This window comes from Urtica dioica, chromosome 2 (genome assembly GCF_054948205.1).
Source record: "Urtica dioica subsp. dioica isolate 48M chromosome 2, U.dioica_male_clone48M_v1_H2, whole genome shotgun sequence".
Taxonomy (NCBI): domain Eukaryota; kingdom Viridiplantae; phylum Streptophyta; class Magnoliopsida; order Rosales; family Urticaceae; genus Urtica; species Urtica dioica.
The window spans coordinates 7755086-7781459 of NC_142757.1; the positions used below are offsets into that span (position 1 = coordinate 7755086).

Consider the following 26374-nt stretch of genomic DNA (forward strand, 5'->3'; position numbering starts at 1 on the left):
CAAAATTACCATTTTACCCTTCTAGCTGTTATTTCCTCAACTCCTTTGTCGCTTGCGAATAAGTTAGAAACAATGTATTGACGAGGAGCTAACAAGTCACATTGTTTCATCCAAAAGAGTCAAGACTCAATTTGGACACTGGCCAGTTCATTTATTCACATTCTAAGGAACAAAGCATGAGGTGATATACATTGCATTTCACCAATCTTGTACATGAATTCCATATCTATGAGAACTTCACAAAGTTACTCGTGACATCTTCACAACTTAGTACTTCACCAATAGTTCCTGTTCAGAATCACATAGTGAGTTCGAACTCTGACTTTCTCATATAAGAATACGTAAGCTGTGAAATGGCATGTCTTATTTCAGGATTAAGGTAAGCACGATGCAATTCATACGTAGTGACTTCGAGACATAAGAGTTTAAATGGTTTGTTCTTATTTTGTCTCTAGAAGTGCACTGGTCAATTCAGTACCTTTGGAAGATACCTAGAAGAACTATAGAGTCTCCAACTCTCAATGCCCCATAACCAGACATCATAGATTCTCCTATCAATCATACTGAAGTCAATAGTCCTTTGACCCTTAGATTGCGAATATATTGTTTTAAGCAAACTACGAAGAGTTTGTTCATGCAAATCTACATTTGTCTCTTCGTAAGTTGTTAAGTTTGTTTATGGACTAAATACTAATGTTTTATCATAAAGCTTCAAACAGACAAGGAAGAATGAATGAACGTTTCAACTTTTTATTAATGAATAAGCAATTACAAGCAAGAGTGTTTGTGAGACTTTATTACATCAAATGTACAAAATAAAGACTACAACTCTTCTTGTGGGCACCATTGACAACACACGCTTTGTGGGATTTGTTAGAGCGATCGCTCTTTTATTTATGAGATATTTTATTTGCTTTCAAGTTGAATGCTATCTCTTTGTTGATTGGTTGAGAAAGTTTGCCCGTATGTGCCTCTTATCTGAGCTGCCACAGCATGTCTCAGAGGGCTTGTGTCCTTGCCAATAGTTTGATAAGTTTGTGTCCCTAGTCGGGATTCAGTCTTTACTCGTTTAGCATTATGACTTGTTGTCATTTAGCGTTCGAGGTGGGCGATATACGTGCCTAGTTAGGCATCGCTCTGCTTTTGTTGCTAGAGGCAACTCGCTTCGGTCAATTGACCCATCATGTGTGGCGATATTGGTACGTCGGGTTAGGTCGACGGTTTTGCGTGCCAAATTTGGCTATTGTGTTGGGAGTGGCCCAACGACTTTTGTTTGCTTAGATTTGGCTATTGCGTCGGGAGTGGCCCGACACCTTTCACCTTGTGCCTTTTGGCAACCGAAGGTGCGGCTCAGATTTGGCCATTGTGTTGGGAGTGGCCCGACGTCTTTCACCTTGTGCCGTTTGGCGACCGAAGGTGTGGCTCAGATTTGGCCATTGCGTCGGGAGTGGCTCGACGTCTTTCACCTTGTGCCATTTGGCAACCGAAGGTGTGGCTCATATTTGACCATGGCGTTGGGAGTAGCCTAGTTACCTTTACCTGCGCCTTTACGCGACTTACGGCACGCCGGGTTAGGCCGACGGTTTTACTCAAACTTGTATGCTCGAAGGGCCGTTGGGGTTTGAGACAGCGTCTTTACGTGACTTACATGCGTTGGGAGTAGCCCAACAACTTTCACCTGTGCCTTTACGCGACTTACAGCACGCCGGGTTAGGCCGACGGTTTTACTCAAACCCGTATGCTCGAAGGGCCGTTAAGGTTTGAGCTTTTTAAGTCTTTATTCTCGTGTGTGTGCGGGGAACTTAAGTTTTTTGCTCATATTTGGCGATTTAAGTTCATATTCCCGTGTGCGTGCAGGGAACTTGAGTTTTTTTGCTCATATTTGGCGATTTAAGTTCATATTCTCGTGTGCGTGTGGGGAACTTGAGTGTTTGCTCATATTTGGCGATCGCATTGGGAGTAGCCCAATGACTTTAACCTGCGGCATTGGCGTCTTATGGCACGTCGAGTTAAGTCAACGGTTTTTGAATGCCGATTTTGGCTTTTTTAACTCCTTATTCCCCTTTGTGTGCATGGGACTTAAAATTTTGTTCCTTGGGTCGCGCATTTTTGGGTGTATCACTAGCCCCCCAAGTTTTTAGTTTATAGGTTGTACCTTGATGACTAAAAAACTTGATAAAGCGGATTTTTGAATAAAAAACTCAAACTTTATTAGAATTGTAAAGAGATAAAATCCTCAAACATTGGCACGTGGGCCTTATTGAATTTGGGAAATCAAAGCAATAAATGGGGGAAGCGTCAGCTACTGGTAGTACTGCCTCAAGTGTTCTACGTTCCAAGGATGTCGGATCGGGGTCCCGTCCGTGTGTTCGATGTAATAGGTTCCGTCGTGTATGACTTGGCGAACTCTATACGGTCCTTCCCAGTTTGGGCCAAGGACACCGGCTCCTTGTACTTGGGTGTTTTGGAACAGGCGTTTAAGTACATGGCTGCCGACGGCGAAGTCTCGTCTTTTGACTTTAGCGTTGTAGTATCTCTCGACTTTGCGCTTCTGTAATGTATAAACTTCTATAAACGCTCGACTTGTGAATTTGAATAAAATGGACGAGTTTTAATTCAAATTCTTGTTGCATATAAGACGTCCTTAAATTTTAAATATCTTGGAAAATGATAATATTTAAGGTCGATGAAATTTCGGAATGAGAATATTCGAGTGAACTTGATATTATCTCCGAATAAAACTATTCTGAATAGACTCGGAGATTTAAAAATCTCGAGAGTAAAAATAAATTCCGAGATCCCTTAAATATGTTCATGATAACGGGAAATAATAATTATTTTCTCGGTTATTTTCCAAGATTATTTCTAATTAATTAAGGACAGGATTGTGAGATTTTATTTTGAAAGGATTTATGTGCAACGTTTTGAAGGACGAGATTGAAAGAAAAGGAGAAAAATGGGTCGTTTTAAGAGATTCGTGTTAAAATATTAGTGGACCACTTGTTCACGGGTGGCGTGACGTGAGAGAGCCACGTATTCTCTTAATCCACTCTTCATCTCTCACTCTCGGCCACCTCATCATTTCACTCTCTCTCTCTTTCTCTTTCTTCTTCTTTCTTTCTTCTTCTCTCCTTCTCTTCTTCGCGCGCGCTCATCTGCAGACACAAGGAAAAGAAAAAAAAATTGGGTTAGCTTGGATCTGCACTCTTGCCGACCACCATCACTAGCACCATCTCGTCTCTCTCTTCTCCTTCCTTTCTTCTTCGTGCGCCATCACCAGCCGAACCACCCTCGTCCACCGTGCGCACCAGTCGAGGGAGCAACACCGCCGCGAGCTCGCCGTGGCCACCGCCCGAGAAAGAGACGCCGGGAAAGAGAAAGAGCTCGACGATGAGTCCAAACTCACGGAAATCTTGGTAAGAAATCAAACCCGAATGGATTTGTGAGATCTAGGGTTCTTGGTTTCAGTTTTTGGGGGTTTTGAGTTCGTGAATGATTTCTGAGAAATTGATTGGTTCTAATTGTTCATTGAACTCGTTTAGTGATGGTTGTAGCTTGGGTTTATGAATTGATTTAGGATTTCTTGGTTTTGATATGAAATTGGCCGAAAATTTCATAGTTTATGGTTTTGGACGTTGGTAATTGGGGCTTTTGAATTCCTGCGTTTTAGTTGATGCTTCTGAGACGTTTCTGAGATTGTTTAAGGCTTGGGTTTTGATCAATATGGCTGGTTGGATTTTTGCTTGATTTTTGGACGAATTTTCTTTGAGATTTCTAACCCGGCCGTGTGTGTGTTTATTTGAGGATTTCTGATTGTTGCTGGTTGTTAGTTGAGGCTGTGATGTTTAGCTGAGAACCTGAATACCTCGGGTTGAGTAGTTGCTTGACCGTGGGTTTGTTTTGAGGCTTTGAAATTGTTTGGTTTGGTTGTGTGTCTTGGTCGTGAGCTATATTGGGTCATGTGAGGTGTTGAGATTGTCTTGTGGTATGATATTTCTGAGCCTCAGGTTGAGTTTTTGTGATCGTTTTCGTGTTAGGACGTTTCCGGTTGGTTGGACTCGTGTTGAGTCGATTGAATTGGTGAATTGGTTATGGGTTCGGGTTCTGAATCGTGATATCGGGATTTCAAGATTTTGTCATGTTTTGGGAATCGTGAATTGACTCGTTATCGGATTCCAGGTTTGAATCGCAGATCTTGACGGACGGACGAGATTCAGACGAGTCAAGAGCGACAAGATCGGTTCCTGAAGATATCAAGTTAAGAGAGTTATCGAAATAAAGCTCGATTAACTCGTGAGTCGTTTACGCTTTATAGCGTTAGACTCGAGTTTTAATTTTTGGATTTGAGATTGTACTAAGGGATTATTAATAATTTATCTAAGAATGTTCGAGAATTTAAATTCTGGTTAATTAATTCAGAATTCTCGGTTTGTATGATTTTTCGGATTATTCGTTTAATTTATTTAAGACTCGTTAAATGATGATTTGGATTTTATTTCGTACTCGTTCTCTGGTACGAACTCGCACGAGTCTTGAATAAGTTTAAATTCCGAAAAGCCGAGAAATAAGTGAATTAAATTCTCGAACCCCTGAACCGACTCGCAGTGAATCCCGATAACGAACCTTAAGCTCGTCAGCTTCTCCCAAATCATTGACTAATGAGATTTCAACTTCAGGTTTTAGTTTCTCGACGCTTCAGGACGTGTTAACGCTTCAGGATATGTAGAGTCCCGGGAAGCATGAAAAGCAAGGAAACTCCGGATGTTGGTTCTTTCAACGTTTCGACAAGAGCCAAGTGCCTCGAAGAACGTGCGAAGCAAGACATCTACGGGAATCGTCGAGCTTTCTGTCGAACAATTCCAGGTAAGTGAGGAGACCTAAGTCAACTACTTACCAAGGGAATAACCCTGTTTATTTGTGCATTTGTTTGCTAGTAAACAAGAGTAGGTGAAAGCCGTAAAATGAATAAACTTAAAAGTTAAGGCTTCGGCCACTCTTGCTTGAAAATTTAGTTCGGGTACGTCCGTTAGGTTCAAACGCTAACCTGAACCGGCCACGTTTGCTCTGTGTATAGTTAGACTCTCTTCTAACTCTAGGAAGTAGGTTAGAATCGAGAGGACGGAAGAGCGATAGACTCTCGAATTCAATCGGGAGTAGAGAGTTCGAAAGTCACATTTCGAGCTTTCAGCTTAAAACACTTAACGAGCTTCAAAGGGAAACAATAAGTTCTTTCGGGGTTTATCCCGTTACGCTCTTCCGTATATAAGTTTAACGTGTACGCTGCTAGCTGCAGGGTACCCAAACTTTAATTAACGTGTGGCAGACCAAGGTGGTCTGTATGGCGCTGAGTACTCAAAACTGGGAAGAACCCAACAATACGGGAAGATGCCACGAGCGAACCCGATGGTAATGGGCAGTCGCCTCGAGCGAACCCAACGATAACGGGCAGTCGCCATGAGCGAACCCGATGGCAATGGGCAGTCGCCTAGAGTCAACCCATTCAGCAATGAGCAGTCGCCTCGAGTGAACTCATTGTCGTGCCAAGGGGGCACACATGCGCCGACTTCAGATGAAGATGGTACCACTAGTGGATCCCAGACAATCTTAAAACACCTAAGCCTCCGTAAGACTGCTGCTCGAGGTCTGAGGCTGGCTTATTGTCGTTGTGGAGATCGTAGCAGAAGAGGATGTACGATCTTGCAGAACGACAAGTGAATAGATAGAGTGTGATATCACGCGTCAGTCATGCTCTAATGTTATGTTCTAGTTATATCTAGCAATCATTCTGCATTCTTGTGTATTTGTTTGCACGTCACATGGCATTAGTCGTTTTACTTTATAGATAGACTCTCACTTACTGAGTCAATCGACTCATAGTTTTATGACCCTTGGTAATGTAGATAAGGGAAAAGCTGGTAAGCGGGAAACGAGATTGAAGACCGAGACCGAGCGCGTATTGCCTTGACCTATGGGCTATGGGGTTTCTTAATCGGGAGTTAGTGTCTTCTGTTAAAACGTTCCAGAACATATTTGTATAGGAGTCGCTATAAGACTCTAAGTTATAAAAGCGAAAAATTCCCCCGAATTTTCGCAAACTATTTTATTATGTTTAATTCATATGTTTGTAACATGAGTTATGTAAAGATTTGAGTTGATCAGTCGCGGTTCGTGAGCGAGTTGTCGCTCGCGGGTCGTGACAGCTTCTGTGCAGCGAGTCGAGTGAGAGCCTCGGATCTTTTCTCGTCGATTAGATCCAATTCAAGGCGCATGGCCTCGTTGTTTTCTTCCTCGTCGAAAGTATCGACTCAGTAAGTGGGGACCTCAGTTTCCACGAGGACCACAATTTCAACTCCATAAGCTAGGGAGAAGGGGGTCTCTCCGGAGGCGTTTCGAACATTTGTCCGATATGCCCATAGGATGAATGGTAGCTCTTCAGCCCAGGCAGCTTTCTTGGCTTCGAGCTTCTTTTTGAGATTGCTCTTGATTGTCTTGTTGACAACTTTCACTTGGCCATTAGCTTGTGGATGTCGTGGGGATGAGAACGTGTCGCAGATCCCTAGTTGGGTACAGATTTCTCTAACCCGAGCATTGTCGAATTGTGCAACATTGTCGGTCACAATTGACGCTGGGATGCCATGTCGGCATATGATGTACTTTCAGATGAAGTTTGTTGTATTAGCCTTAGTGATTTTGGCTAGAGGCTTGGCTTCGACCCACTTAGTGAAGTAGTCGATAGCGATGATGGCGTATTCGTATTGCCTCGGAGCTCTAGGAAGCTTGCCGATTATGTCCACGCCCCATTTAGCAAAGGGACGCGGAACGACGATGCTGCCCAGGGGAGATGGTAGTTGCTGTGGAATGTTAGAGAAACGTTGACACTTGTCGCACTTTCTCACCCAGTTGTAGGCGTCTTTCTTCATCGTGGGCCAGAAATAGCCTTGTCGGAGTGCTTTGAGCGCGAGGGATCTCCTAGCGGAGAAGTTCACGCAGATGCCCTCATGAATCTCGTGGAGGACCTTAGTCGACTCTACACTATTGAGGCATTGCAGTAGCGGGGTCGAGTACCCATGCTTGTACAAAATTTCGCCTCTCAACACATACTTAAATGCGAGGAGTATCCCTCTTCGCAAGAAGTCTGTAATTGGAGTCATCCAAGTTTGATGAGTAGTATTCTCGATCGTTCCAACCTCGTCCTGTGAGACGGATGGCCGCGAGAGAGACTCAACCGGGATAGTTCCTAACCCGTCTTTGGTGATGTCGGAGCCGAGGCGAGCAAGAGCATTAGCCTCAGTGTTCTCTTCCCTTGGGATCTGGATGATCTCAAACCAAGAGAAGGCATTGAGTTTGGTGTTTGCTTTTGCCAAGTAGGCAATCATATTAGGTTCTTTGGCGATGTTATCGCCCTTGACCTGATTTACGATCAACTGCGAGTCACAGTGTATTCGTAAATTCTGTACGTTGAGCTTTTGGGCGGGCTCTAGCCCCACAATGAGGGCTTCGTACTCATCCTCGTTGTTGGCTTGGAATCCTTAGTGGAGGGCGTAGCGTAACTTTTCCCGGTTGGGATTAGTCAGAATTACACCAGCGCCGACCCCTTGAGCGTTGGACGCTCCGTCTATGTGTAATTCCCAGATGGGACCTGTAGAGTCAACCTTTCTCTTTCGAGCCGACAAGTCGTCGGTCGAGTAATCTTCCGCTCTTCCCATGTCGGGAGCATAGGAGAATTCTGCCACGAAATCGACTAGAGACTGAGCCTTTATTGTTGATCTCGGGTGAAACTCAATTCCATTCTCGCTCAATTCTTGGGACCAGATCGCCATGCGAGTCGTTGTTCCTTTTTGAAGAGCTTTACCGATGGGGTGTCCTGTTCGGACTGCAATAGGGTGAGCTTGGAAATAGGGGCGTAGCTTTTTGGCGGCTACAAGGAGAGCAAGAGAAAGTTTCTCTATCTCCGTATAACGTGTTTCGGCGTAAAGTAAATCCTCGCTCACGTAGAAAATAGGCCATTGAACCTTATCCTCTTCGCGGACTAGAACAACACTTACTGCCTGTTCGGAGACAACGAGATAGACGTAGAGCATCTCGCCTTCCTTTGGCTTGGAAAGAAACGGAGGTGTTCCGAAGTAAGTCTTCATTTCTTGGAAGGCTTTTTCGCACTCGCCCGTCCACACAAAACCATCCGTCTTCTTTATAGCTTTGAAGAACGGTTGACACTTGTCGGTTGCCTTAGCCACAAAACGTGCAAGGGCGGCAATCCGACCTTTCAAACTTTGGACCTCCTTAACTTGTCGAGGAGATCTCATATCAAGGAGTGCCTTGATTTTCTCGGGGTTTGCTTCGAGTCCTCGCTGGCTAACGATGTAGCCTAGGAACTTCCCGGACTCAACCCCGAACACGCATTTGTTGGGATTGAGCTTCATTTTGTACCGGCAGAGGATTAGAACATCTCCCTTAGGTCGTCTACGTGATTAGTAGCCAGTAGGCTTTTAACGAGCACTCCTCATCTATCTTCTCTCAAACCCTGAACAATTCCAAAAAAAAAAAAAACTAGAAAAGCCATTCTAAATAAAATAGCATCATAAAAAAATAATAGGATAAAGCAATATATGGATTATCTCATTGTTAACACATCGTACGTGATTCTATAACAAAAAAAAAGATCAGAAAAACATGTGTACTTATATTAAGGTTAATTTCTTATAGTTCTGAATGTTATGATTTTTAGTTTAATCTTCTATTTTAATTATGTTACATTTATTTTTAATTACATCATATAAATCTAAATTATAAAAAAATTGTAGACAATAAAATAAAATTATTTTGGGCAACTTTTAAAGCATTTAGTATTGGAGTGTGTTTTTTTTTTTTTTTTTTTTTTTAAGTTGCCACTCAAATGATGTGAAAGAGAAATAAAATTAAATATCATTATTTTAATCAATGTTTAAATTATTTATTTTGTTGTGTTAATTAAAAAAAAGTTAAAAACTTCAAACAAAAAAATTAAAATATAAATGCATTTATGCTATTATTTTCATAAAAAAAAAAAAACAAAAACGTAGCCCTACCCAAAAGATGGCACAACGAGAAACGTCCTATTTAATGCAAAGCAGCCGTATGTTTTCGAAACCCTAACTTGGCACTATCTCATCACTCCGCTCTCTCTCTCTCTCTCTCTCTCTCTCTTTCTCTCTCTAACCCTAGCTTCCTTCGCATCGCATCTTCGCCGCTAATCCTTATCGTTTTATGTGAGTTCTTACGTAATGATTCTATCGAAGTTTTTCTGCTTATCTATTCGATTGTTTGATTGCGAGTTTGAATACTAGTTTTGTTTGCTTTCGGTTTCTGAAATTGTGCTCATTTCTGCTGTATTTTTTTTTTCTTCTCAGAGTGATTTGAGACCGTAGAAACGATGTCGGACGACGAGAGAGAAGAGAAAGAGTTGGATCTCACTTCTCCCGAGGTTGTGACCAAGTACAAGAGCGCTGCTGAGATTGTTAACAGTAATTTCTCGTTTCCAATTTTTTTTTGTTTCTTTTCCGTGCATTGATGTCACGGTTGTGGACATAAACAGTTGAGAACTAAATCCTGTATGAATTAATTTTGGTTTGTTCTATGTCATTCCATTTATATTTTGTGATGAAATTGTTTTGGAACTTTCATTTTCTTACGCGCAGAGGCTTTGCAGTTAGTACTTTCAGTGTGCAAGCCTAAAGCCAAGATTGTGGATCTATGTGAGAAAGGAGATTTATACATTAAAGAGTAAGTCATCAGTCTCAAACACATGGTTGTACTTTACAAAATTGTAGACTGAATGTTTATCTATTGTTTTTGTTCGTATTTTAGACAAACTGGGAATGTGTACAAAAATGTTAAGAAGAAGATTGAAAGGGGTGTCGCATTCCCGACTTGCATTTCTGTTAACAACACCGTTTGCCATTTCTCACCCCTTGCAAGCGACGAGTCTGTGTTGGAAGAAGGTGATATGTTGAAAATGTAAGTTATGGATTCAGACTGGGAGCATATTTCTGTTAACGATGGTTTCTGTACTGATTTTTGAACGATACTTGACATTCATTTCTATCCCATTTTTTTTGTTGTCAGTGATATGGGTTGTCACATTGATGGATTTATAGCTGTTGTTGCGCATACCCATGTTCTTCATCAAGGGCCAGTCACAGGGAGGGCGGCTGATGTTATTTTGGCTGCCAATACTGCTGCTGAAGTTGCATTGAGGCTAGTGAGGCCGGGAAAAAATGTAAGTTATTACGTGTTAAACTAAAAAATGGATGGCCTTTTTATTTTAACTGTCACCTTGCTATGCTGAATACTTTTTTTTGCTATGCACTTTGTAAATAATGAAATTATATTAATTACTCTATTTTAATTCTGTCTGATATTTTGTCCACACATAAAGTTGTTTTTTAGTTTTGATCTTGGATTGAAGATTAGGCGGTTCCAATCTTCAATCCAAGATCATGAAATTTGTTAACATTTTCTCGTTGGATGTAAGTTGTGCATTTACAAAGCTTTTAGTTTCAAGTAAAATCCCTTATGATGAATTTTCTTAATGAGCTATGGATAAATGATGTCCACATGTGGCTTTTTGTCATAGTTACTCTGATGGGATCTAAAAAAGCTTTTTGCGTTTGGTGATTCTCTACTAACTTTGCAAGTCGATTTTGGTTTTGATGTTTGCTGTTGGCTATGTGGACGTGCCACCCTCACATGATCATAGAAGTAAATATAAGTTATAAATTAATATTTTTTATGAACTAAATGAAATTTGTTTAGTTTTTGTGATAGTACTCATGTTGGAGGCAACTTTGCCGAGGATATTTGTTTCATGGATTTTACCTCTTGTCCCTGTTGCGTGTAACACAATGCTTGGTCTTTCATTGGTTGCTGTGTTTTTATTTTCGATATCCATGTTGTAGTTAGGCTTGGTTTAATATGCTAAATAAGATAAGCAACTTTGCCGAGGTGGTCAGTTTTGTTGATTACCTCTTTTTCCCTGTTGCCAACAGTAATCTTTGGTCTTTTTTGAGGTGCTTCAGGTTGGCATGTACTACAGTGTACACCTGTTTCTCTGAATCAGGCACATTTTATCAGAATATCAACCTGTCTTTTAAATTTGTTTTGAAAGGAAGGGCACCTTGTCTGTTTCTGTCTTCTGACCTGATTATAAATATTAAATTTACAATCTCTTAAGTGTGATTTATAAGGATTATTCAGTGCCCCATTGAGCTGAGAAGCAAATCTTATAAAAGGAAAATTTGCCGAGGTGGTCAGTTTTTGTTGATTACCTCTTTTTACCCGTTGCGTAGAATATGCCTTTGAATTTTTGGGTGCTTCAGGTTTTCATGTTCTACACTGTACATGTTTTTTTTATTAATTTTTGCTTTTTATATTAATTTTGAAGTGAAGGTTATTTTGTCTGTTTCTGCTTTCTGATTGCATAAGTGTTAAAATTTCTGCTTTCTGTCTCTATGAGTGACATTATTAGGATCAGTCAGTGCAAGGTGAGTTGAGAACGAAGACTTGTAGAAGGTTTAGGGCAACTTTGCCGAGGTGATCAGTTCTTATTGATTACCTCTTTTTCCCTGTTGCCAATAACATTCCTTGGCTTTTTGGTGGTGCTTCAGGTTGGGCATGTTTGACATTTTACACCTGTTTCTCTGAGTTGGCCACATTTGATTAATTTGTCTGTTTCTGCCTTCCAGACTTGATTTTAGATGAATCATTTACAATTTCTAAGTGTAAATTTATCATGGTGTTTTGAGTTGAAAATTGCGATCTCTACAATTGAAAATATTAGGATCAGTCAGTGCCTGCTGAGTTGAGAACGGAGACTTGTAGAAGGTTTAGGGCAACTTTGCTGAGGTGACCAGTTTTTATTGATTACCTCTTTTTCCCTGTTGCCTATAATATTCCTTGGCTTTTTTGGGGTGCTTCAGGTTGGCATGTTTGATGACATTGTACACCTGTTTCTCTGAGTCGGGCCACATTTGATTAATTTACAATGTCAAAGTGTAGACTTATCATGGTGGTTTGAGTTGAGAAGCTATTTTCAATGGGTGGGGAAGACTCAGAAGGCTTATTAATTGTGGATTACCTCTTTCTTATGTACCATACTCTGCTTGGATTAAGTGGTCATTTTGCTAACATGGCTTCTACATGATGAAGCATTTACAGCGATGGATATTATCCGATGAAGCTTTTTTTTTTTGTCATAGTTACACTGATAGAATCTTGTGCATAAACCAGCTGAAACATGCTATTTTGGCAAAGACCGATCACTTTATTTTACTTTTGTTAGTATGTTTAGCTGAAACCCATTTCATATTGTTTATGTTACCACTGCGTTATAGGATTTTAAGTGTTTACTGTGTGCGTTTACATTTCCCAGTAATAGTTGGCTCATATTGTATTGATTCTTTGTATTATGGCAATATTTTACTCCCGGTGATGATTTAATATAAACAGCTATGGATGACTATCCAAGTGAAGATTATTGTCATAGTTACACTGATTTGGGAACATATTCTAGTACACCTGCTTATTTGTTCGCTCTTGCTATAGTTGACTTTGTTATTAATTATATTTGGGTTGAACTTGCTCTTTCGAGATAACTGATTATATTGCTTAGAGTAATAATTAGATGTTTTCTTGTCTTTTTTTAATAAATGGAAACATGCTTGATAGACATAAAACAGAAGCAGTCTGACATTTGCTTCTTGTATTTTTATGATGATGTGCTTTAGAAGCTCACAAATATTTGTTTTGGTAACTTTCCAGAACAAAGACGTATCAGAAGCAATTCAGAAAGTCGCCACCGCATATGACTGCAAGATCGTTGAAGGTGTTCTCAGCCACCAGCTAAAGCAGTTTGTGATTGATGGAAACAAGGTTGTGCTGAGTGTATCCAATCCAGAGACAAGAGTTGACGATGCAGAGTTTGAGGAGAATGAGGTCTATTCGATTGATATAGTCACAACTACAGGCGACGGAAAGGTAATTGAAGGAGAGGAGATGAATAAGAAGATAAATTTATCTACAATAAATATCTAACTTTGATTGCTAAAGATTATTTCAAACTTTTGCAGCCTAGGCTTTTGGATGAAAAACAAACAACCATCTATAAAAGAGCCGTTGACAAGAGCTATCACCTAAAGATGAAAGCTTCAAGGTTTATTTTCAGTGAGATCAGCCAGAAGTTTCCGATCATGCCTTTCAGTGCAAGGTTAGTTTTGGTTGTACATAACAAGTCTTGTTACTGTTACCGTCTAGTTTTGGCTCTTAAATGTGTTAAGGATTTGGTGAGCAGGGCTTTGGAAGAGAAAAGGGCTCGACTTGGATTAGTGGAGTGTGTGAATCATGATCTTTTGCAGCCATACCCTGTTCTTCACGAAAAGCCTGGTTAGGATCTCTGTCTTTGAATAGGAAAAGCTAATATGTTTTCTTGATTACTCTAATTATATTGAAGGCTGAACTGATTTTGATGGGTGGGTTTTGTAGGCGATTTGGTTGCCCATATCAAATTCACTGTTTTGCTGATGCCAAATGGCTCAGACAGAGTCACATCCCATTCCCTTCAGGAGCTTCAGCCGACGAAGACAATAGAGGATCCTGAAATCAAAGCCTGGTTGGCTTTGGGCGTCAAGTCAAAGAAGAAGGGTGGTGGCAAGAAGAAGAAAGGTGAGTTTGATTCCATAAACAATAAACAACCAGATTTATTACGGGGTTATTCTAATGAAAAATTAAATATTAGCTTTATCTTTGAAAGCCTTTGTTTCAAAACTCATGTAAATGCAGCAGCAGCCAAGAAGGGTGAAAAAGCAGAGGAGTCTTCAGAAGCTGAACCTATGGACGCCACAACTGGAGCAGAAGCGAAATGAGTTTTGTTTTTCCGTTAAAATTACATTCGTCCGATATTTTCAATTTTGGTACTTTTCTTCTGTCTCCATTGTATGTGGTTGGATATTAGATTGATTAAATACATAGTATTCAGACCGAGCCAGATCCCTAATACATTTTCTAAAATTTCGTCAATTCACAATGAACAGCCTAAATAACGGAAATCAAACCAATCAGCGTATATTAAATTTTTGATCCCTTTCGTTATTTTTGATCCCTTGTACGTTTTATTAAATTTCGTCAATCCGACAACAATGAGTTACTTAAACGAAAGAAATCAAATGAAATGTGTTTTATTCAAGGGATTATTGTTAAACTATGATATTTCATTACTTGGATCAAAATTCAATAAATTAAAATTAATCCAAAAGTATAATTCTATATAGAAAAAATGATATGAAATAGTCAATTCAAACTATGATTTTTGCAAAATAGCCATAGTTTCATTAGGTATAGTAAAATAGCTAATTGAGAGTATTACGATTTTTAATCCTGTTTCGATTAATTTTAATTCAGTTTTCATAAAGCTTACATTCTGTCTCTATAGTTCGTTGGGATTAAATTTAATCCAGTCTAGATTAATCTTAATTGAGTTAGTTTGCTTATAGTTGGCAAACTATGGTTATTTTACAAAAACTTAAGTTCTTTTTTGCTATATAGCCGCTTGACCCTTCTATATATGTGTTGTACAAAAATATGTTTAATGAATTTTTTTTTTTAATTTAATTTTGATATTTACTTAATAAGAGATCATTTTTCGTTTGGTAGGTGAATTTACAAAAAGAAAAAACAAATTGGAAATTTTGAAAATCTGAAAAAAAAAGTTTGAAAATTTTGATAATTCGGTTGAAGATTTATTGACGTTTTATCTTTTTATTGACGTAGATGTCAATAAATCTTAAAACGATTCTAGAAAATTGTTTGGAGATTTATTGGTATCGTTGTCAATAAAATTTATGCATGTCAATCATACCAAATTTTTTTTAAGATTTATTGTCATCTTGAAAATTTGTTGACATCGATGTCAATAAATCTTCAAAAAATTTCTCAGAATCGTTTGAAGATTTATTAACATTGATGCCAATAAAAAGATAAAATGTCAAAAAAATTTCAATCAAATTTCAAGATTATTAAAACCATTTTTTTTATTATTTTTTTTCTTCAGATTTCCAAAGTTATTAGGCACATCCGAAATATGTTGATATGAATATAAATATCTCTCTCTCTCTCTCTCTCTCTCTCTCTCTCTCTCTCTCTCTCTCTCTCTCTCTTTCTCTCTCTCTCTCTTTGCCTCCACGTCAATTCCTTTTCTTCTCCGTTATGATTTCTTCTTCTTCTTCTTCTCCACCCACTATCACAAAAAACGCTAAAACTCAAACCTTAAAGTTAATGTCATGACAAATAAACCTAAATCATCGCATGTAAATGGTTTGCTTGATTTTCGTTTGGTTTGCTTGAATATATATTTCGGATGTGTGGTTGTTGATTTTCGTTTGGTTTGCTTGAATATATATATTTTTTTCTTCAAATTTTTCAGGTTAAAAAAAAAATCGTAATGTCGACAATATCAATAAATCAAGTATATTATTGACAATCATGTAAATAAACTAGACATACGGAATATGAAAGAAAAACGATGTTTCATTGAGGGTAGTTTTGTATCAAGAAATATAAGGAAGTCATACTTTTGGATTAATTTTGACATATTTGATTTTGGTCCAAAAGTATTGAGGAGGTCATAGTTTAGGAATAATCTCTTTATATTCAATACAACCTCCCAACTCTCAAGTTTGCTGGCCCGACCCAAAAAATTAAGCCCTTGCTAGGCCTGAGCTTGGGCCCAACCGAGCGCAACAATTAAGGGGCCCAGATCGGTCCAGCCCAAAAATCAGCATCATCCGGGTAAGTTTGGGCTCAGGCACAAGGCCCTTTGGGTTGCAGGCAAGGCCTGATTAGGGTTTGATGTTGTGATTGGTTTGAGGCTTAGTTTTGAGATTTGGACAGATCTATTAGTCAATGTTTTTGACCAAAATCAACCAAAACATACTTTAGGATAATTCTATAAGTGGTCACATATCAAATGTCCATATTATCCTATCATTTGATTTTTTTTTTCTCATTTGTTTCTTTTTCCTTTCTATACATCATTTCCTCATTTACTCCCCGTTCTCTCTCTCTCTCTCTCTCTCTCTCTCTCTCTCTCTCTCTCTCTCTCTCTCTCTCTCTCGTACAAGAAACGAGGCCAGAGCTTTCAAAAAAAAAAACCCAGAGAGCCGGAGACCTAGCCGATATGACGATCACCTCCGTCGAAAAGCCCAACAGCCTCAACCGTCACTCATTGGATCACCGAGGAAAACGCCTCCATTGAGAAGATCCACCTCCGGCTACGAGCATCCACCTCCTCCTTTGTATAAAACTACGTGATTTGTCGTCTCAACAAGCAATTGATTATACAAGGAGATTTATCTTTTCTAAGGATTTATTTATTTATTTTTTTTTTTTACTGAGGAGCTAGCTGATCTCTTTTGAAATCTTGCTAAGCTGAGCCAACAAAAAAAAGAGAAATGTAAGACAAGAAAATTTTCATATAAATGAACTCTATTTGGTTTCGTAATCGGTGGAGTTATATGCTGTTGTTTCATGTAAGAGCGTTGAACTTGGAAATATTTCCATCCATCAGTTTCCTAAATTTATACGGAGAATATACATTTGGGCTGTGTTGATTAGGATTACTTTTACGATAATGTTTTCTGTATAGTTTTCACTTAAGTGGAGTTATGTTTGGTAACTTTGTGTGGTTAGCTATCTCATGTAGGTTCATTCATGATCAGCCGGGAGAATCATGAAATTATGCAAACTTCTATCGCTTTAAATAATCAATTCTTTATATGATAATTGTAACGCGGATGCAAACTGATTCTTGTAATTTTTTAGGTTCCAAGTAGCCCCAGACAGTTCCTTCTACTTTCAAAGTTGTCAGAGTATTAAATATCGTAATTTGGGACGAGAGTTCTCGGATTTGTATGGTATTTATCACACTTGCTTAATAAGTTATATTAAGGCGTCATTTTCGGCGCCAAAAAATGACCCCCGCCTCGCCAAAGATTTGACGCGCATCGCTGAAGACTTACCCTAACCTTGCCATGTTATGCCTTGACTCACATTGCCCCCGCCATAACACGCCTCAATGGAAGCTTGACACACCTCACAACGCCCCGACACGCCCGCCGATGAGTGACCATGGCCGTACGACTACCAATGTTGGAAATGATCTAGGATTAAGAAAAGATTTAATGCTTCGAGCAAGCGGTAGAAAATAAAAATTTTCTTTTAAACAAGTAAAATGGTTTTACTAACCTAGACAAAGAGCAATCACATGTTATTATTAAAACTATCTAAAAGCGATTACACGTTTACTAACCTTTGTGAAGCTTGATCGTTGAGAAGCTTGTGGAGGTTGAAACGCTCGTTTCCCCACGCAGCTCGTCTTTCTTCGTTCTTCGGGAACTCGAATAACCACAAAAGTTTCTATTGATGTGTCGATGGTACCAAAAGGAAATGAATCCTAACGGGCTATGAGGGCCTGGGGGATAGCGCTGAGTACTCATATCTCGGGGAGTCGACCAAGAGTCGTACCCGACTTTGTTGCCAGGCTATGAAGGCCTGAAGAATACACCTTGATGGGCTATGTGGGCCTGGGGGTTGCGCCGACGTCGAATGAAGTGGTACCATTAGTGAATCCCAGACAGACGTAAAACTCTTAGGCCGCCGGACGACTGCTGCTCAAAGTCTAAGGCTGGTCTCTTGTCGTTCTAGAGGTTATAGCGGGGGATGTGTGTAACCTTAAAGACGACAAGTATTAGTTAGAGTGTGCACACATCAGTCATGCTCTAGAACTTGTTAGATTTGCATCATTGCATTCTTATGTGCTTGTTTGCACGTCACATGTTATCACATGGCATTAGTCGCTTTATTTTCGAAGTTAGACTCCCATTTACTGAGTCAATCGACTCACAGTTTTATGACCCTTGGTAATGTAGAGAAGGGCAAGGCGGCGATGTGAATAACAGAACTGAAGACGAAGACCGGACGTGTATCTCTTGACCTTTGGGCTAATGGGAACTCACCCGGGATCAAATTACTATATATTAGTATTTTGTAAAACTCTATTTAAACAATGCTCCCCAAACCATCCCTTGTATGTATACTTAAAATTCGGGAGCTTGTGTATAAATAAGAGTTGCTATAAGGCTCTAATTCCTAAAGTTAAACGTTAACGCGAAAAATTTACCCGGGTTTTTCATATAACCACTTATAATACTTATGTATTATCGTATTATGTTTAATATAAGTATTATGGTTATTATGTTTATTTAATTATGTATCTGGTTGATATGAGAGATATTGTTATATTAATATTGATATTGAGAGTTGTGACGTAGCCCACTGTCGCGGCTCGTGAACCGGCGGCGAGAGGTCGCGGGTCGTGACAGTTTCATTCCAAGGCCCCTTGAGAAACACGGTTTCAACTGATTAATTCCTTAGTTGGTGACCGCGCACACTCATTTGGCATAGGAATTGACACCGATTAATTAAAATCGTTACATTAAAAAAATAGTGAATCTCTTAACGAGTATGTAAAATGATTTTTAATATATATTTATCTATTTAAATTTATAACATAAAAAAATATATATTCAAAACAATCTGCATTTCGACTAAGTCGAACCAGACCGATCTAAGAGTACAATTTAATCTTCTTTAATTTGTTTTCTTAGTTTGTACAGTTCAATCTCTATATTTCAAATAGTTTTGAATGGTCGAGAAGTTTTTTTTAACGGATTTGAGATTGCAATTTTGTCTCATTGCATGATAATTTGAATCGAACGATTTAATTACACACTTGATACAAAAAATGAAAAGTGAGTCTTAATAATCATCACATATAAATTATAAGAAAATCAGTAAAATCTACACTCAAATTTTCAAACAAAATAATTAAGGTACCGTATCACCTGTTGGAAGAATGGTTAACGCCACCTGCACTTAAATTTGTACTATTATATTTTTTATAATTCCATTATTATTATTATTATTATTGTATAGGCAACAAGCTAAACCCTATAAAGCTTATGTAATAATAATAATAAGGTAGTTATAAAATTTTATAAAATAAATGAGATACTTATGACATTTTTATAAATATATAGTAATTTAAGAAATAACCATATTTAAAAGAAGGTATATATGAAAGTTTCACAGAAGTTAGAAGTGGCTCCGGCCACATTCCCACCTCAAGCTGAACGTGAGTCTGTACCTGATTCTCGCATAGGTGACCATGCCTGGTCCAATTATTTTCTTTTATAATATGATTTTTTAAACATCGAAGCACCTATTATTGTACGTGAACAACTAATGCGCTCCAATGTTTGAAATTCCGAGGAAACCGGATGGAAACCAGTCCGGAAACCATTTTTTCAAATCCGGTAACGATATGTACAAAATCAAAATTTTTCTTGGATTCTGAGAAAACCGTTCCGGTTTCTGGTGTTTTCCAGGAAATCCATCCACTTTCCGGTTGTCTTTAGGCTTTTCACGCATTTCGACGGAAATTTATCGGTATGTATTCAAATACCTACATTTCTTAAAATGTGATGATATTTAGTATTTTTCACGATATTTGTAGTTAGTTTTTGATGATTTAGTTCTAATTCTTAGTTTCTAACTTCACTATTGTGTTTAATTGGAGTTTGTATCCAATTTTTTTGTTACATTATAAAATAGGGTTTGGATTTGAATGTGTTTTTGACTTTTTTTTTTTGTTAAATTAGTTGTAGAATATAAATTTTATGTCATTAAAATTAGTTGATTTTTGACGTGAATATCATCATTATTTTTATTTTGTACTTTGTATTGAAGTATGTCATTAAGTTTGCGTTGGATTTTTTTTGAACTATTATTGTAGATTTTTTCTATTTTTACTTTATGTTATGTATGAATTTTTAAAAAATATTTATTCACTACATCCTTTTCGGTAAGTACGGTATTTGACGGTATTTCTCGATGGTAACAATATTCTCAACGGTACTGTTTTCTTTTTCTTTTTCTGAATTTCACGATATTTCTTTGATTTATCTTCTAATACCAGTAAAATCTGAGTCCTACTAGTGCTGCAGTTTTCACTGAATAAATGTCAATCCAAGCTCTTGTAAAAAAAAATTGCCACTTCCAGCTCTGGTAAAAGAAAAATGCCAATCCCGGCTTAATAAATGAGCCCAAGCAAAATGATCATATTGTGAAAGCCGTGTCATGTGCTTTGTTAATGCGATTTCTCGGATAACATTTCATTAGGACAAAAATCGTCATCTGGTGTGACGGATGTCGCACCAAATATGTCAAAAGTCGCACCTAATAGTTTATTAGGTGCGACAAAGTCGCACCTAAAAGCCCGTCGCTAAAGGCATTAGGCGCGACATGTCGCACCTAATAGTCATACCTTTAAGTGCGACATTTTCGGGTGCGACATGTCGCACCTAATGCCCAAGCTATTTTCCTGCCAAATATATTAAAATTGGCGGGTATATTCATATCAAGTGCGACATTGTCGCACCTAATACCCTTCCCGCCATAATATTCGGTGCGACAATGTCGCACCGAATATATTTTTTTAATTATAAAAATTACAAAATCAGAAATAAAAAATTAAATCAAAATTCATTTAAAATTAAATAAAAATTAATTAACAAAGTTCTAAATTAGAAATTAATCAAAGTGCTAACTCGGAACAATACTTAACAAAAACCTTAAACTTCATGAGTACAAGGTAATAATAATTAAATAACTCGTTAAATTTCTTAAACGGACACTCTGCGAGTCTCCGAGCCAAAAAACGAAACGTTGGCCTTCGTTCGGTCTCGGCCTCGCCTAGTCGACGCTCGCGCGACAGCTCTGTCATGTCTCGGGCCGCGTCCTCGTCGTCTCGAACCGCGTCCTCGGCTTGTCTACAAAGAGACCTCCCACTCAAAAGTTCAAGAGCATATAGATTTTGAACATATGTGATATAGATATAGTTTTGAAAACATTTTGAAAACTTATTTGATTTGGATGACAAAATTTTTTAAGTTTGAAAACGAAAACGGTTTTTCAAAATTCAAACCAGTTTTGTAAAAATTCAATTTCAATTAAAATTTCAAAAATCAAAACATTTTAATCTTTCACATCATGTTTATAATCTTATGAAAAATATTTTTGCTCAAGAAATTTATCTCATTAGAGTTCTATAACTCATAGTAGTGGGGCTGAAAATCCGGAATTCTAAAAAACTGGACTTTCGGAACAGCCGCGCACCTCGGAGTAAAATCGCCATAACTGGCGGCTCCGATGTCTTTTTGACCTGAAACCGGTGGCATTGGACAGAAGACAGACAGAGCTTTAATTTTATTCAAGAATCATTAAATTTCGATTTCTTAACATAGAGTTATGCCACTTTTACTGCGGGTTTTACTCCAGCTCGAAGAAAAAGAAATAATTAAAGCTTGGTCCTTTTTAGGTGCGAAAAAGAATCGAGTGTAACGGAACGTTTTATGAAGGTTGTTAAAGCTTTTATTTGTGTTTTATTAGCAAGGTAATAACAAGGCATAAAAGAAATAACAACAAGCATAAAACGATTCAAGTAAAAATAAGAAACTAGTAAGACAAGAAAACTAGTCACAAAATTTTACTCGAAATTTCTCAAACCTTTAAAACACGTTTTTCAATATAAAAAATTAAAAAATTTTAGAACTGATTCTAATGTGTTTTAACAACATCCCAAACTCATAGAAAATCAACATGATTTTTAATTTAAAGGCAAGAGCAATAAATTAAAAAAAATCTAAGAAAACAATTCTAACTTGTCACAAAATTAGTAAACTTTCGAAAACGATTTTCAAGCTCATATTTTTAAATACATGTACATGCATATCTTTGACCATAGCTCTGATACCATTTGTTGGAATTGATCTAGGGTTTAAGAAAAAGTTTAACGCTTCGTTAAGCGGCAGAATTTTAAAAATTTTCTTTTTCAAGTAAAACAGTGTTTACTAACCTAGACAAAGTGCAAGCACATGTAAATAAAACTAATATGAGCATAATAAATTTACTAACCTCTTTAGAAGCTTGAACGTTGATGAGCCTTCGGAAGGTTGAAAACGTTCGTCTCCCTCGCAGCACGTCTCTCTTTCTTTCCTCGGCAACTCGAGCAACCACGAAAGTTTCTATCACTAAATCACTCGAAATAAAAGGAATTAGTGTGTGGGCACTTTTAAACACTACGACTTAAGAACGAATCTTGAAGTCGCAGAGCTAAACACTAGGTCAGACTTAGGTGCCAAAACAATAAAACGAAATTGACTAGAGAGAGAGAGAGGGGTCGGCCACAAGGTCTAGAGAGAGAGGCTCTCAATCTCTAACTTATGTGGAATGAGAAAAATGAGAAGAATGAGGCTCCTATTTATAGGAGAGGTCTCACCTTCAATAATGTAGTTTCCTCTTCTATAGAATATCACATATTCATGAGCCAATTTCCTCTTTTCCTCTATGAGATACTCGGCCAAGGCAGCCTTCTAGAAGGCTTGGATTTGTTTCCCTTTTTGTTCCTTTGCCTTGCCTTGACTCTACTTGGCCGCCCCTATGCTTTCCTCTTTGGAGAAAATTTGTTTCGTCTTTTTCTTTTGGCAAATATCTAGATACATTTATGCACAAAATATTCTCTCTTTCTCTTGGGTAGTAGGCACCCATTTCTACTCTAGAAGGAGCTTCTAGAAGCTTCTTCATTTGTTCATGACAACAAATAGACAAAACCATATCGTGAGTAATCATCGGTGAAGGTAACGAAGTATTCGTATCCTCCACGTGCCTGTTGGCTGAGCGGACCACATACATCAGAATGTACTAGCTCCAGCAACTCAGTGGCTCTTCGACCCTTATCGGAGAAAGGTCGCTTAGTCATTTTTCCTTCTATGCAGGATTCACAAGTAGGTAGTGAACCTATTGCAGAGGCTTGGAGTGGACCGTCCCTCACAAGTCATTTAATCCTATCTAGACTGATATGACCAAGTCTTAAGTGCCATAGGTATGTTGATTTTGTTAGATCGGAGGATTCAGAAAGTTTGATCCTCTTTGGCTCCCTAATTAGATCATTATCTATTTCGGTGTCTAAGATGGAAGGTTGAGTGGGATAAATGTAAAAAAGACCATTCTTCATACATGCATCAGTGACAAAAGAATTAGAAAAAGAAATACGAATTCCATTCTTTATAAACTTTAAATAATAATCTTGCTCTAAAAGTTGAGCAACAGATATTAAGTTTTTCCCAAAGGAAGGAACATAATAAACATTATTCAAATTTAAAGTGCGATCTTCAAAAGATAGCGTCACATATCCCACAGCCTTCGCAGACACCACGCTCCCATCACCCCACTTGAAGCAGAAGTCGCCATCCTCTAAGCTTTTGCTTTTCCTAAAACCAGTTAAGGAGCAGCAAATATGGTTAGTAGCAGCGGAGTCAATAATCCACGATGATACATTATCAGCTACTAAACAAGCTTCAGTAATAAGTACAATACCTTTTACTTTAGTTTTGAGGTAGGCAGGACAGTTCCTACACCAGTGACCAGGCTCATTGCAGTGGTGGCGTTTGTCGTTAGACTTATCCACCTTCGGAGCCTTCGGCGCCTTCTTCTTCGTTTGAACCTTAGGTTGGTTCTTCTTCTCGGCCTTGCGAGGTCTCTTTTTAGATCCAAAGGTGGAGGCAGTAGCATGTACCTCTCCTAGAGCCCTCTTTTTCTTAGTGAGTGCCTCAGCGGTTTGAAGTTCCTTCATGAGCTCGGTAATAGTGTACTCTAGCTTGTTCATGGAGTAATTCAACTTGAAGTTATCAAAGGTTTCGGGGAGAGTTTCCAAGATCATATCTATTTTAGTCTCCCCATCAATCTCAGATCCAAGGATCTCCATTTCGTTTAGATAGCTAATGATCAGCATCATATGATCTCTAACGGGAGTCCCAGCCTTCATGCGACAGTTCATAAACTGTCGGACCGCTTATTGCCTAGCTTGACGTCCTTGCCCTCCAAACATCTCATGGAGATTGTAGAGCATATCGGTGGCAGTTTCGTAATCACGATGTTGTTGTTGCAACACATTGTTCATTGATGCCAAAATATAGCACCTCGCAATCTCATCGGATCGAAGCCAGGCCGCCAGGGCGTCTTTTTCCTCTTGCGTCGAATCTTGATTCGTTTGAGGACAGGGGGTGGTGAGAACCCATTTGTGCTTGTCGACAGTAAGGACTATGTCGAGGTTACGTTTCCAGTCGACGTAATTGTCGCCTTCGAGTTTATTCGAGGAAAGAATTGTCGAGAGAGGGTTGAGAGACATATTGCCTATAAAAGTTGAAACAAGTTTATGATTAGTCTTTGGTTTAGGATTTAAGTTTTATTTAAGACTTGATAAAATACAAAGGTGTTATAAACCAAACGATAATTTACTCCCTCAAGAGAAGGCCGCTAAAAAACTCCATTTATAAGTAAATGACACATCATTAATGCCTAGCCAAGATGTCAATACATCAATTTTGACTAGCCACCTTTTAAATTGGTTTGATCACTCACATCCTTTAGAAGAGCCTCAAGGGAGGATTACTAGGGATTGAGCCTAAGTGTGCAACCAACCACTTAGTCCAAAAGATTGACTTTGAAAAACAATCCCCCAATGGGAGGCCTTGTCATCATCGTCTCACTCTCGGACGTAGCTCATCGAGCAATGATCGAAGCAAAAACACCTTGGAGTACTCCCATTTAAGAGAGGGTCGCAAGAGCGGCTCTTAGTCCCACGTTAATTGCTTCGTTCATTAGTGTTGGGGATCGTGGGTTACAAACAACAAATATAACCCTCCCACTTAGTTTTTGGAGTTGGTACATCGACTCTTATAAGTTCGGAAACAGTTTTCCTAGTTATAGAGCGATAGAGTGGACAACTAGAAAAGAATCCTAGATCTTCATGTTCAGAACAGTGTTAGTGCATAAAGGCACAAGGGACATACTCGGATCTTTTCCTATTTTCTATTTCGGGAAAGTGCATGAGGGAAGTGTGAACTTCAACTCACTCGAACACTTGAAAGTTTGAGATTACACATCTTTTTATTTTTCGGCTTGTCTACAAAGAGACCTCCCACTCAAAATTTCAAGAGCATATAGATTTTGAACATATGTGATATAGATATAGTTTTGAAAACATTTTGAAAACTTATTTGATTTGGATGACAAAATTTTTTAAGTTTGAAAACGAAAACGGATTTTGAAAATTCAAACCAGTTTTGTAAAAATTCAATTTCAATTAAACTTTCAAAAATCAAAACATTTTAATCTTTCACATCATGTTTATAATCTTATGAAAAACATTTTTGCTCAAGAAATTTTTCTTATTAGAGTTCTATAACTCATGGTAGTGGGGCTGAAAATCCGGAATTCTAAAAAACTGGACTTTCGGAACAGCCGCGCACCTCGGAGTAAAATCGCCATAACTAGCGGCTCCGATGTCCTTTTGACCTGAAACCAGTGGCATTAGACAGAGGACAGACAGAGCTTTAATTTGATTCTTTAATTTGATTCAAGAATCATTAAATTTCGATTTCTGAGAAGAGAGTTATGCCACTTTTACTGCGGGTTTTACTCCAGCTCGAAGAAAAAGAAATAATTAAAGCTTGGTCCTTTTTAGGTGCGAAAAAGAATTAAGTGTAACATAACGTTTTAGGAGGTTGTTAAAGCTTTTATTTGTGTTTTATTAGCAAGGTAACAACATGCATAAAATGATTCAAGTAAATAAAAGAAACTAGCAAGACAATATAACTAGTCACAAAATTTACTTGAAAATTCTCAAACCTTTAAAACACGTTTTTCAATATAAACAATTAAAAACTTTTAGAACTGATTCTAATGTGTTTTAATAACATCCCAAACTCATAGAAAATCAACATGATTTTTAATTTAAAGGCAAGAGCAATAAATTAAAAAAAAATATAAGAAAACAATTCTAACTTGTCACAAAATTAGTAAACTTTCGAAAACGATTTTCAAGCTTATATTTTTAAATACATGTACATGCATATCTTTGACCATAGCTCTGATACCATTTGTTGGAATTGATCTAGGGTTTAAGAAAAAGTTTAACGCTTCGTTAAGCGGCGGAATTTTAAAAATTTTCTTTTTCAAGTAAAACAGTTTTTACTAACCTAGACAAAGTGCAAGCACATGTAAATAAAACTAATATGAGCATAATAAATTTACTAACCTCTTTAGAAGCTTGAACGTTGATGAGACTTCGGAAGGTTGAAAACGTTCGTCTCCCTCGCAGCACGTCTCTCTTTCTTTCCTCGGCAACTCGAGCAACCACGAAAGTTTCTATCACTAAATCACTCGAAAT

The 26374-nt window shown here is 38.1% G+C and overlaps 1 protein-coding gene across 2 annotated transcripts; it reads left to right on the plus strand.

Annotated features, from left to right (window-relative positions):
* The first annotated feature begins 9105 nt into the window (after positions 1 to 9105).
* Positions 9106 to 14013, plus strand: LOC149404042 (metallopeptidase M24 family protein). 2 transcript variants are annotated; one of them, XM_089604288.1, is made up of 10 exons: positions 9106 to 9245; positions 9387 to 9500; positions 9675 to 9759; positions 9844 to 9993; positions 10102 to 10255; positions 12796 to 13011; positions 13104 to 13240; positions 13325 to 13416; positions 13516 to 13695; positions 13813 to 14013. In XM_089604288.1, exons 2-10 carry the CDS (start codon positions 9410 to 9412, stop codon positions 13893 to 13895), a joined length of 1188 nt encoding a protein of 395 aa, XP_089460414.1. In that variant the 5' UTR covers positions 9106 to 9245; positions 9387 to 9409; the 3' UTR covers positions 13896 to 14013. The 2 variants fall into 2 exon arrangements, with proteins under 2 accessions (XP_089460414.1, XP_089460422.1); XM_089604296.1 differs by having other exon boundaries at positions 13816 to 14013.
* The last annotated feature ends 12361 nt before the right edge of the window (positions 14014 to 26374 follow it).

Bases quoted from the DNA above. Each gene is read 5' to 3' on its own strand.
- LOC149404042 (XM_089604288.1), top strand. From the start codon at position 9,410: ATGTCGGACGACGAGAGAGAAGAGAAAGAGTTGGATCTCACTTCTCCC. The intron at 9,501-9,674 runs GTAATTTCTCGT...TCTTACGCGCAG, and splicing joins CGCTGCTGAGATTGTTAACA to AGGCTTTGCAGTTAGTACTT. The intron at 9,994-10,101 runs GTAAGTTATGGA...TTTTGTTGTCAG, and splicing joins GAAGGTGATATGTTGAAAAT to TGATATGGGTTGTCACATTG.